This window comes from Cetorhinus maximus, chromosome 10, assembly GCF_964194155.1.
Source record: "Cetorhinus maximus chromosome 10, sCetMax3.hap1.1, whole genome shotgun sequence".
In the NCBI taxonomy this organism is placed as follows: domain Eukaryota; kingdom Metazoa; phylum Chordata; class Chondrichthyes; order Lamniformes; family Cetorhinidae; genus Cetorhinus; species Cetorhinus maximus.
Window position 1 is genome coordinate 126,551,818 of NC_135888.1, and position 12,256 is coordinate 126,564,073.

Here is a 12,256-nt window from a genome sequence, read left to right on the forward strand (position 1 = left end):
AAAGGCCGATAAGTCCCCTGGACCTGATGGGTTGCATCCTAGGATAGTAAAGGAAGTAGCTACAGAGATAGTGGATGCACTGGTAGTAATCTTCCAAGAATCCTTAGATTCTGGAAAAGTCCCAGGGGATTTGAGAACAGCCAATGTAACATTATTCAAAAAGGGAGAGAGACAAAAAACAGGTACCTATAGGCCAGTTAGCTTAACATCTGTCACTGGGAAAATGTTGCAGTCTATTATAAAGGATGTAATAGCAGAACATTTAGAAATACATAGTCTAATCAAGCAGGGTCAGCATGGCTTCATGAAGGAAAAATCATGCCAAACAAATTTATTAGAATTCTTTAAGGAGGTAACAAGCAGGATAGATAAAGGGGAGCCAGTAGATGTAATATATTTGGATTTCCAAAAGGCTTTCAGTAAGGTACCTTATATAAGGCTACTTAATAAGATAAGAGCCCATGGTGTTGGGGGTAGTATACTAGTGTGGATAGAGGATTGGCTAATTAATAGAAGACAGAGAGTTGGGATAAGGGGGGCATTTTCGGGATGGCAATTTGTAATGAGTGGAGTGCGACAGGGATCAGTACTGGGGCCTCAATTATTTACAATATATATTAATGACTTAGATGAGGAAAGTAAATGTATTATCGCCAAGTTTGCAAATAACACAAAAATAGGTGGGAAGGCAAGTGGTGAGGAAGACACAAGTAGCCTACAGAGGGATATAGACAGGTTAAGTGAGTGGGCAAAAACTTGGCAGGTGGAGTATAATGTGGGAAAATGTGAGGTTATGCACTTTGGCAGGAAGAATAGAGGAGCTCAATATTATTTAAATGGAGAAAGACTGCAGAAGGCTGCAGCACAGAGGGATTTGAAGGTCCTTGTGCATGAATCCCAAAAAGCTAACATACAAGTTCAACAGATAATAGGGAAGGCAAATGGAATGTTGGCTTTTATTTCAAAGGGAAATCTTGCTAAAACTACACAAGGCACTAGTTAGACCACACCTAGAATACTTTGAACAATTTTGGTTCCCTTATCTAAGGAAAGCTATACTGGCATTGGATGCAGTCCAGAGAAGGTTCACTAGGTTGATTCTAGGAATGGAGGGGTTTTCTTATGAGGAGAGTTTGAGTAGGTTGGGCCTGTACTCATTGGAGTTTAGAAGAATGAGAGGCAACCTTATTGAAATATATAAGATTCTTAGGGGGCTTGACAGGGTAGATGCTGAGAGGTTGTTTCCCCTTGTGGGACTGTGTAAAACCAGAGGGCATAATCTCAGAGTAAGGGGATGCCCATTTAAAACAGAGATGAGGAGGAATTTCTTTTCTCAGAGAGTAGTCAATCTGTGGAATTCTTTACCGCAGAGGGCTGCAGAGGCTGGGTCGTTAATTATTTTAAAAATCTATCTATCTCAGCCTTGAATCAGTAAGGGAATCAACGGTTATGGGGAAAAGGCAGGAAAGTGGAGTTGAGGATTATCAGTTCAGCCATGATCTGATGCGGAGCAGACTCGATGGGCCAAATGGCATACTTCTGCTCTTACGTCTTATGGTCTTACTAAGATGTTCCGGACATCAAGTCCCACAACATGTATCCTGGCTTCGTCTCCCTACTGTTGTTTAATCCAGGTGACCATTTAAAGTGCTTTTGCTACAACCCTCATACTCTTCCAATATATTACATGCCAGGTGAATATTGGCCAGAGGTATTCCTCCCAGCTACAGTTTGAATCTTTTAAATGGGTTGGATGGTTACAAGTACTGCTCCACAAAGAACTACTTGGATGAACCTTGCACGACACAACTTTAGCCTATGTTAGCCCTTCTTCAAAGGCAGCAGAGCACTTTCACTTCTTAATGTCCTGAAGTGTGTCCAGATTAACGTTGGCATCTATCAGGACCATCAGATGCCCCAGAGTCTTTCAACCAGTAATCTTAAGATCCACTCTACACTTGGTCAAAGCTGCAATACTGCAAATGGGTCACTTACCTCAGGTTCTAAACGTTAACCTTTTTTCCTCCAAAATATTAAGCAGAGCACAGTAGATTTCCAGTGAGACTGCTAACCAAATTATATAATTTCACTCCTAATTGGTTTAGCTCTAATTTTAAGCTAATGCACTCTTGTTCTCAATTCCCTACCGAAAGGAACAGTTTCTCTGCATCTATCCTAAAGGGTACCTTTATTATTTTGAACAACTCAAATAGATCACCCATCACCCTCGTAATCTGTAGTAAATACAGGCCAAGTTTACAGAGCTTCTCCTTGTAATTTAACTCCTTAAACTCTGATAATATGCTCGTGAATCCGTACTGCAGCCTTCTCCAAGGCCAATATAGACTTCCTGAGGTTGGGAGCCAAAACCAAATGCAGTACTCCAGTCAGTGTATGAATGCAGATCCTTGGAGAACACCACTTGTCACATTATCCCTACTCTATCTCCAACCTCTCAACTAATTACCAACCCCCATCACAAGATTACTTTCAATTTTATGCTCTCTCTCTCAATTTTGGTAATGGTCTCTCCTACATGCCGCTCATAAGGACACACGGGTGGGAGTAGTTTGCAACTCACTAATGGGCTTATGCCAAAGATGCTAAAGTGAAACATCAGACCGTACAAACAATAAAGAAACATTTTTTTCAAACTAATTAATGGAGCAAATCATTTAAGTTGCATATATACCAGAACAGGTTTAATGTAGATGTTCTAAAATTGAGTCATGGTGTAGAGATAGTGAAAATTAAAATGTCAGCTAGAAATTCTTTTGTAGTACCTTGTTCAACCAGCATCTCTGACTTTTGTCGGTTGAGTTTCTGGCTCCTCTGGTTTACCCGATCAAGCTCACGCTGACGATCATTCAGCAGTCTCTCTTTTTCATTCACTGTCCTCTGGTGATTGTGGTACTTGTCTTGAAGCTGCTCATTGGTCCCTTGGAAAAGCTGAATTCCAAAGCAGGTGCGAATATGTCATTGACAAAAGCGAATATTGTTCAGTTAGAGGGGTGGTGCAAGTTATCTGATATTGACAGTGGAAAACTTGGGTCTGCATCATTGATGAATGTATTCATTGCCAAAAAAGATAATAGGTGCGCGCATGTGCTGGGGTTGTGGGGGGGTCTAGAACCAGGGGGCAGAGTCTCCGAATAAGAGGTAGGCCATTTAGGATCAAGATGAGGAGGAATTTCTTTCGAGGGTGGTGAATCTTTAGAATTCTCTACCCCAGAGAGCTGTGGAGGCTCAGTCACTGAGTATGTTCAAAGCAGAGGTCGACAGATTTCTAGATATCAATGACGTTGAGGGATATGGGGATAGTGTGGGAAGATGGCATTGAGGTAAAAGATCAGCCATGATCTAGTTGAATGGCAGAGCAGGCTCAAGGGGCCGAATGGCCTACTCCTGCTCCTAAGTTTCTCTGACCCTCTGTGCTCTGATATGGATTTCTATAAACGGACCTTGATTTCTTCAAATCGGAATCCATACATTTTATACACTCCAATCTTACTGGATCTTACATCATCTGACACAATGCTATTATTAAAAATTGCATTATTGCTACTACACAGTGCAGACGCTTAGAATTTAAAGGTTTTACTCTTTATTCGCATATAAATGTTAAATGCATAAAGCACAATAATTGGCAAGAACAATGCTGAGAGATAATTATTGGATTACATTACACAGAATGTACAAAAGAAAACAAAGGCCATTCAGCCCAAATTGTCTATGTTAGCTCCACACAAGAGTACCTTCACCACAGGGACTGCAATGGTTTAAGAAGGTAGCTTACCCTTTTAAGGGCAATTAGAGATGGGCACCAAATTCTGACCTTGCCAGTGGTGCCCACGTCCCGTGAATGAACTAATAAAAAAGCCTCCCCCACCCCCAATCTAACTGTATCAGCATAACTCTAATCTTTTCTTCCACATGGTTACCTAGCTTCCCCTTTAAGTATATCTATGCAAGTCGCCTCAACTCCTGGTGACACAATGAGAGTGAGAAAGTGTAGATTTAGTTAGTCGCTCTTCCTAATGTGTTCTTCTAATTTAATTCAGTAGTCCCCATTAAATATCACAGCCAACAGCCCGGTTTCTTCTTTGTTTCTCCTTGATCTTTGTTTCAGTCTTCTCTAAGTATTTTCCAAAATCAGCAGGTTAAAAAGGCAGTCAGGCTGAGAGGGGCACCCCGACCGCAGGGAGAAATCATCATCTGTCATATATTTATCTGCTTAACAATGGTGGAAACCAAGGGAAGCTGCAGCATGTTGATCAAACATACAGATCTCCAAGATGAGACAAACCAGTCCTTTTCAATCAAAAAAAAAGCAATTTAGCTAATTATGTGAAGGAAATGAACCAACATGATCCTTTAATCAATTATATCAATCTGTCTTTTGTGCAATTTAACCCACCAATTCCAACAGATACGACCTATGTATTACAACCACAAAGATAGTACTTAGCAATTATTTTTAAACTGCCTTAAGCTTCTAACTAAATGAATAATACCACTCTCCTTTTACACCCAACAGTGCTGATTATGTAAAAGTAATTAGCAATGCAATTATTCACACCAGATATAGATCAAATTAGTTTTTTTTAAGTCATGTAACAGTACTATTCCACTGCAAGGAAACAGAATGTTACCTGTGGGCTGCATGCACTGCAAACAACATAACCAAACACTTGTGTATACAATCTTAAAACAAGTACAGTGCCAGCATCCTTCAGTAAGTGTCAATTATCCTCCTTACATAGATAGGTGAATGTACAGCAAGTCCCACTGCACGCACATCATTTATCTACTTTCACTTACTGCATGCAAGGAGTCTGTTCTACTCTTTTCCAACATTAGTTCGTGTGCTACTCAGTCACTTCAACTGCCCCTCATTAACCACAATAGAGACGAATGTTAAAAAATAAACTTTGGTCCCTCAAGACAGGGGTTTTTTTTGCTATAACTGCATGTATTTTCAGATACAGCAAATTTCTTAAGCCATTTTCTTTCCAATTAGCAGAAGAAGTGTTGTGCTTTGTCAAATACTATTCATCGTGATTGAGAATAGACTTAGAAGTAAAGGAGATTTTTCTTCAACAAACCAGAGTTCCTTTGGGAAACTTAGTGAGCTTTCAGGAGCCTGTAAAACTTTCAACCTCGAATTTATTTTCCCCTCTTTGCACATTGGAAATAGGAGGGGTAGGCCATTCAGCTCCTCGAGTCTGCCCCACCATTCAACTGCATTACGGCTGATCTCCTACCTCGACGCCACTTTCCTGCACTACCCCCATATCCTTCGATATCTTTAATATCTAGAAATCTATCGATCTCTGTCTTGAACATGCTCAATGATTGAACCCTCTTGGGTAGAGAATTCCAGAGATTCACCAGCTTCTGAGTGAAAAAAATTCCTCCTCATCTCAGTCCCAAGAATGTGTCATCAGCAAATTGGATATAGGATGGCTTTATTGATATTTGAATCACCCAGTACAACATAAGAGTCTTTCAGACCAGAATTTCTGAATTGATCGCTGGTCAATACATGGTTGGATGACCTCAGCCAGAAACACAATTACAGAATCTCCAGAACTCACAAGAGCATGGTGCTGCTGGTGTTTTTTTTTCCCAATGGAGGCTGCCTCTGCTTCTATGTAAATGACAAGCTTAAGATATAAATTTCTGCTCTTCACTCCTAAACAGTGAGCCTTGTTGGAAAGTGTAGTGGGGACCTTGTGTGACACAAGATGGACACAACTGTCATGCTTTCCACAGTTGTACAATCTGCTTACTTTTCCCTAAAATCACATGGGTGTAATACTGGAGGAATTTCAGCTCCATGAAACCACTGTCAAGCAAAATTCATTGTGTTTTGAAGAACAAGCCAAGGAGATCAGTGAATTTAAACATACTTTTGATGTTATTTTAAAAAAAAAACAAAATGGGTTATCAGCACTGGCTTCCCCCTACAGACAACAGAAACTAACCTGCTCCATTTTCTCCTCCAGTTCTTGATTGTCCGCCTCCATTTGCTTTTTCCTGCTTTCAAGAGCTTTGACGTCATTGTCAAGCTTCATCACTTTAGTCAAGTTTTGGTCAATTTGCATCAAACGCTCCTGTAAAAACAAACAATCCAGTTTGCAACAGACCAATTGAAAAAACCCAACCAGGCATTATACCCAGCCAATGCAATAATGTACAAGGGATGCAAATAATACACCAGAGCTTCAAAGGCTATGGTAGTGTAGTAATCGTAGAAGCAGGAGTTTTTTTTTATTCTTTCATGGGATGTAGGCTTCGCTGGAAAGGCCAGCATTTATTGCCCATTCCTAATTGCCCTTGAACTGAGAGGCTTGCTCAGCCATTTCAGAGGGCAGTTAAGATCTGCAGCAATCACATGTAGGCCGGACTGGGTAAGGACAGCAGGTTCCCTCCCCCCCCCACCCCACCCCAAAAAAAAAGGACATTAGTGGACCAGATGGGTTTTTATGACAATCAATGATAGCTTCATGGCACTTCACTTCTGAGGCTAGCTTTCAATTCCACATTTTAATTGAATTTAAATTCCAGCAGCTGCTATGACTTTAGTATTTCAAGATTTGAGCCCATGTCCCCAGCGCATTAGCCTGGGTGTCTGGATTACTAGTCCAGTGACATTACCATTAAGCCATCATCTCCCCCCGCCAAGTTTACTGAATGGCCCCCAAATGAAGTAACTACTGACAAGATTCCACTTTTTGCAGCTTTTACTTTAACACGATTCAGAACCAACACAAATTACACACGAATTCAGATTAAAAAAAGTACATTTCGCTTTAAATAGTCGATGTAACAAAGATACGTCGTACGCAACCATAAGCACCTGCATCACTCCCCACACAAATTAATTCTGTCCCATTATCTAAGACAAGATCTAAATTAGCCCTCTTCCCTCTCTCTTTCCACGAAACATTCTCAGGAACCGCCTCAAACGCATTCCACGAACTTGCCCTCCAAGCTACCTTCACCATTATAATTTGTCCAATTTCTCACGATTATCGCGTCACCATTTCTGCTTTAGATTTATAAATTTCCCCTCACCTGAACCCCTCCCGCACCCTTCCCTCCCATTTCTTAGTTTAAAGCCACATAGTTCTATCTATAACCTAGAGGCTTGGACTAATAAGCCAGAGACACGAGCTCAAATCCCACCATGGCAACTTGCGAGTTTGAATTCAGTTAAATAAACAAATCTAGAATAAAAAGCTAATATCAGTAACAGTGACCATGAAGCTAATGGATTGTTGGCAAAATCCAACTGGTTCACTAACGTCCTTCTAGATGCTCAATGGAAGCTGCCAAAGGGAACATGACGTGTTGAATTGTTCCATCTTCTGAGGTTGGGAAAGCCCACCAGTCTTTGACTCTTTTGGTTTAAATAATAGTTCCTCATCGGAGAATACAATTATTCAAATAATCTGTTATTTCTATTTCAACAGGGTGCTACAGATGGGAAGCAAACAGTAAAACATGGGACATACCATCAAAACAAATCACAAAAGCAGATTATAGACAGATGGAATTTACACATAGATTCTTCTAACAAGAAAAATGTGTTACAAAATCTGCCGTTTGTAGAAATAGGAATTAAGTAAGAATAATAATCCGCCCAGTTATTAATCTCGTAACAGAAACAATGGGCAGGAATTTCTGGTCCCGCGAAAATCCACCCAAGGTCACTGGACCTTTGGCTGGTTTGCCGAATTTTCTGCACCCCACGACAATCCCCACCACGGGCAGGACTGGAAAATCCCGGCCAATGAGTGTAATCACACAGCAGCAATCTCATCCAGACAGAGGATTTGCAAAGGCAAAATTCAAGCAGATTATAATCGTCAACTAAAACTGTAAAGGCAAATAAATACTTTAACATTACTCCCAAATATTTATACTGCATAGAATGTACAGTGCAGTAATAGGCCATTTGACCCAAATGATCCATGCTGGTGTTTATACTCCCATCTAACCAGCATATACTTCCATTTCTTTCTCCCGCGTGTACTTATCAGGCTTCCCCTTAAAAACATTTTAAAGTCACTTGCAAGGGCAGGTGACCCTGGGTCACTCTTAAATGCCAGGGCAGCCGGTCAGAACACTACTGATAGGAGCTTTGCAGCATTGATGGCTTAGCGTGCAATTCACCACCTGACACAGAGGACACTCTCTACAGCCACACGGAGCACAGAGGTGTTAGGTTTGATCCTTTCCTTCTGCTAAATTAACTAATCTCAGCCAGGGTAGCATCAAGGACACTGACATCGGGCAAGGAGGGGGTCAGTCAGCCGTAGGACCACCACCCCCTCCCCCATCTCACCATTGTCAAAAAGCCTGCTGAATCTCACCTAGGCTCACAAAATAGAGGGCTGCAGGCATCATCAAGGTCACATTTCTGCACCAGCATTAGAAAGGGAACAGGAACAGTGTGATTACACCAGAAAAGATATTGAAAACTAGCCATTTGGCCCATTGAATTCTGTCCTTTGAGTACGATAACTAACCAGCCTGGCATAAACAGATATTTTGAATATTCTTAGTGCCTTTGGAATCTTTAGTTAAGTATATAAGAGGCAGGTTTATTCTATGCTCTTGTCATGTTTTTCTTTGCTGAAACAGTAAAGCTACAATTGGCAGCCTTGTGGAAGGGTTCATCATCCAGACGCAATCACCATCAGAGCCCTGAATTATCAAAAAATAATCATCGTGGCACAGAGTACCCTTATGGCCACAATTCTCCCCAAAGAAACATAAATTTATATTTCAGAGCAGAAAAATGCGTCAAGCTAATGACTTCTTTATCTAAATATTAGAAATAGAAAATGATTCTTCTTCTTCTCCACTTTTGATATCCAGTAGCAGCACTTAAGCGTTCCCGGGTGAGGAATATATGGATTGTGCATCTCCTTCCACTCAACCTAACAGTACGTCTTAAATGCATTCTCACGAAGGCATTCCCACAGCTGGCCATCTTTGGGGCGTGAATAAAACTGCCAACTCATGACAAGATGTCAGTAGTTTTAATACAGCGGGCTCATAGATTTTATCTTCAGAGAACTAAACTGAATTATTCAAACTCATTTTAAGCAGGACCCTTGAGAGGAGAATTAAGAAAGGATGCTTCCATCCCACCAAACTCATGTTCAAGCCCACCCTGGGAAGTGAAATGGTACAGTGCCAATCCCACTGCAGCACACCATTTGCCACACTGCACCCATTCCACTCTAATAATGGTTACCACTTTGCTCTTTGCGGTGCGAGCTCAAGTAGAATAACATGGCACATTTTTTAAACATGCCCTAATGCAATGTTGTCCATGTTGTTAACTGGAAATTCAGATGTGGCTAATTATATTTCTGATGAGCAAATAGAAAGTGAGTGATGGGCACTTTCCTTGGCAATGAACTCAATACATTCACAAGGGGAATGCACGTGGACTTCAACTTTTCTGTATGGTTGTTGGGAAAATGTTAAGACGAAAAGCAGTGCGCAAGCATTTATTTGACCACCGTGGACTCTTTACTTCCTTGGTTACTGAATGATGGTAGATGTTAAATAAATATACATGTGCAAAGAGAATTTACTTGTATTGTGTGCATGTATCAAGGAATTTTACATTAAGATTATTACATGTGTATTCCTAGATGCACCTGTGGCCAGTCAGTAATGTCTACTGGACAATATCGTCCGAATGCAGTTATTTTCTTCAACCGGAAGGACAAGATACACCCACCTACTCAGTACCTTCACCGTCGCATGTGTAACCAAGCGGTAATGTCACTGGACTACTAATCCAGAGGCCCAGGCTGTTCTGGAGACGGGTTCAAATCCCACCATGGTAGCTGGTGGATTTTAAATTCAATTAATGAATTGGAAAATACGGCTAGTCTCAGTAATGGTGACCATGAAATTATTGCCGATTGTTGTTTAAAAAAACCATCAGGCTCACTAATGTCCTTTAGGGAAGGAAATCCGCCATCCTTATCTGGTCTGGCCTACATGTGACTCCAGATCCACAGCAATGTGGTTGGGATTTTAACCGCTCTCTGAAATGGCCTAGCAAGCCACTTGGTTCAAGGACAATTACAAATGCTGGCCTTGCCGGCAATGCCCACATCCCATGAAAGAATTTTTAAAAGTCCAAACGTCATCATCAGGATTTTAATGGCACAGGAGGCCATTCGGCCCATCGTGTCTGCACCGGCTCTCCAAACGAGCATTATGACCTAGTGCCATTGCCCTGCCTTTTCCCCGTACTCCTGGACATTGCTTCTATTCAAATAATCATCTAATTCCACTTGAATGCCTCGATTGAACTTGCCTCCACCACACTTCCAGTCAGTGCATTCCAGACCCGAACCACTCGTCATGAGAAAAAGTTTTTCCTCACGTCACATTTGCTTACTTTGCAAATCAATTTATATCTGTGCCCTGTCGTTCTTGATCCTTTTACGAGTGGGAACAGCTTCTCCCTATCTACTCTTTCTATCAAATGTCCTCTCCAAGGAGAACAGTCCCAACCTCTGCAATCTACCTTTGTAACTGAAGTTTCTCATCCCTGGAACCATTCTTGTAAACCTCTTTTGCACTCTCTCCAATGTGTTCACATCCTTCCTATAATGTGGTGCCCAGAATTGTACATAATATCCTACCTGTGGTCTAACGAGGGTCTTATATAAATTCAGCTTAACCTCCTTGCTCTTGTACTCAATGTCCCTATTAATAAAGCCGAGGATACTATATGCTTTATTAACTGCTCTCTCCACCTGTCCTGCCACCTTCAAAGATCTATGCACATATACACCCAGGTCTTTCTGTTCCTGCAACCCCTTCAAAATTTCACCCCTTATTTTATATTGTCTGTCCATGTTCTTCCTACCAAAATGCATCACCTCACACTTCTCCGCATTGAACTTCATCTGCCACCTATCTGCCCACTCCACCAACTTGTCTATGTCCTCTTGAAGTTCCACACCGTCCCCCTCGCAGTTCACAACACTCCCAAGCTTCGTGTCATATGCAAACTTTAAAACTGTCCCCTGCACACCAAGGTCTAGATCATTAATAAATATCAGGAAAAGCAAGGGTCCCAATATCGACCCCTGGGGAACTCCACCTCAAACCTTCCTCCAGAAAAATATCCATTGACCATTATTGTCTGCTTCCCATTTTTCAACCAATTTTGTATCCACGTTGCTACTATCCCTTTTATTCCATGAGCAATAACGTTTCTCACAAGTTTGTTATGTGGCACTGTATCAAATGCCCTTTGAAAGTCCATGTACACCACATCAACAGCATTACTCTCATCGACCTTTTCTGTTACCTCTTCAAAATACTCTAGCAAGTTAGTTAATTCATTTCCCCTTTAGCAATCTGTGCTGGCTCTTCCTTATCAACCCATATTTTTCCATATGACTACTAATTCTATCCTGAATAATTGTTTCTAGAATCTTGCCCACCACTGAAGTTAAACTGACTGGTCTGTAATTGCTGGGTTATCCTTAGAACGTTTTTTGAACAAGGGTGTAATGTTTGCAATTCTCCAGTCCTCTGGCACCTCTCCTGAGTCTAGGGAAGACTGAAAAATTATGGCCAGTGTCCTGCAATTTCTCCTCTCATTTCCTTCAATGCATTGGATGCATCTCATGCGGTCCAGGTGCCTTGTCAATTTTAAGTACCAACAGTCTATTCAACACTTCCTCCTTATCAATTTTGAACCCTTCTAGTGAGAGTTTCCTCATCTGTCATCATGGCCTGGGTAGCATCTACCTGCTTGGTAGAGACGGATGCAAAATATTCATTTAATACCTCATCCATGGCCCCTTCGTCCATGTGTAAATTCACTTTTAGGTCCCTAATCGGCCCTACTCCTCCTTTTACCACCCTTTTACTATTTATATGCCTATAGAAGACTTTGGGATTCCCCTTTATGCCAGCCTTCTCTCATAATCCCTTCTCTAGTATGTTTTTTCACCTCCCCTCTAAACTTCTCTTGGTTCTCAATTATATTTTCTACCTGACACCTGTCGTAAGCACACTTATTAATCTTAATTTCTATTTTTTTCATCCAGGGAGGTCAGGATTTGTTTGCCCTACCTTTCCCTTTCGATGGAATATACCTTGACTGTGCCTGAACCAATTCTTTTTTGAAGGTAGCCCATTGTTCAGCTACAGTTTTTCCCACTAATCTTTCGTCCCAGTCTATCTGGCCCAGCTCCGC

The 12,256-nt window shown here is 41.3% G+C and overlaps 1 protein-coding gene across 3 annotated transcripts in view; it reads right to left on the reverse strand.

Annotated features, from left to right (window-relative positions):
• Nucleotides 1–12,256, reverse strand: part of rad50 (RAD50 homolog, double strand break repair protein) — a 175,668-nt gene that overhangs the window by 118,224 nt on the left and 45,188 nt on the right. For all 3 annotated transcript variants that reach the window (XM_078551113.1, XM_078551114.1, XM_078551115.1), the window contains exons 7-8: nt 5,988–6,116; nt 2,784–2,949 (exon numbers count right to left, since the gene is read on the reverse strand). In XM_078551113.1, the coding sequence (XP_078407239.1) occupies nt 2,784–2,949; nt 5,988–6,116 (295 nt within the window). The remainder of the gene's footprint in view (nt 1–2,783; nt 2,950–5,987; nt 6,117–12,256) is intronic.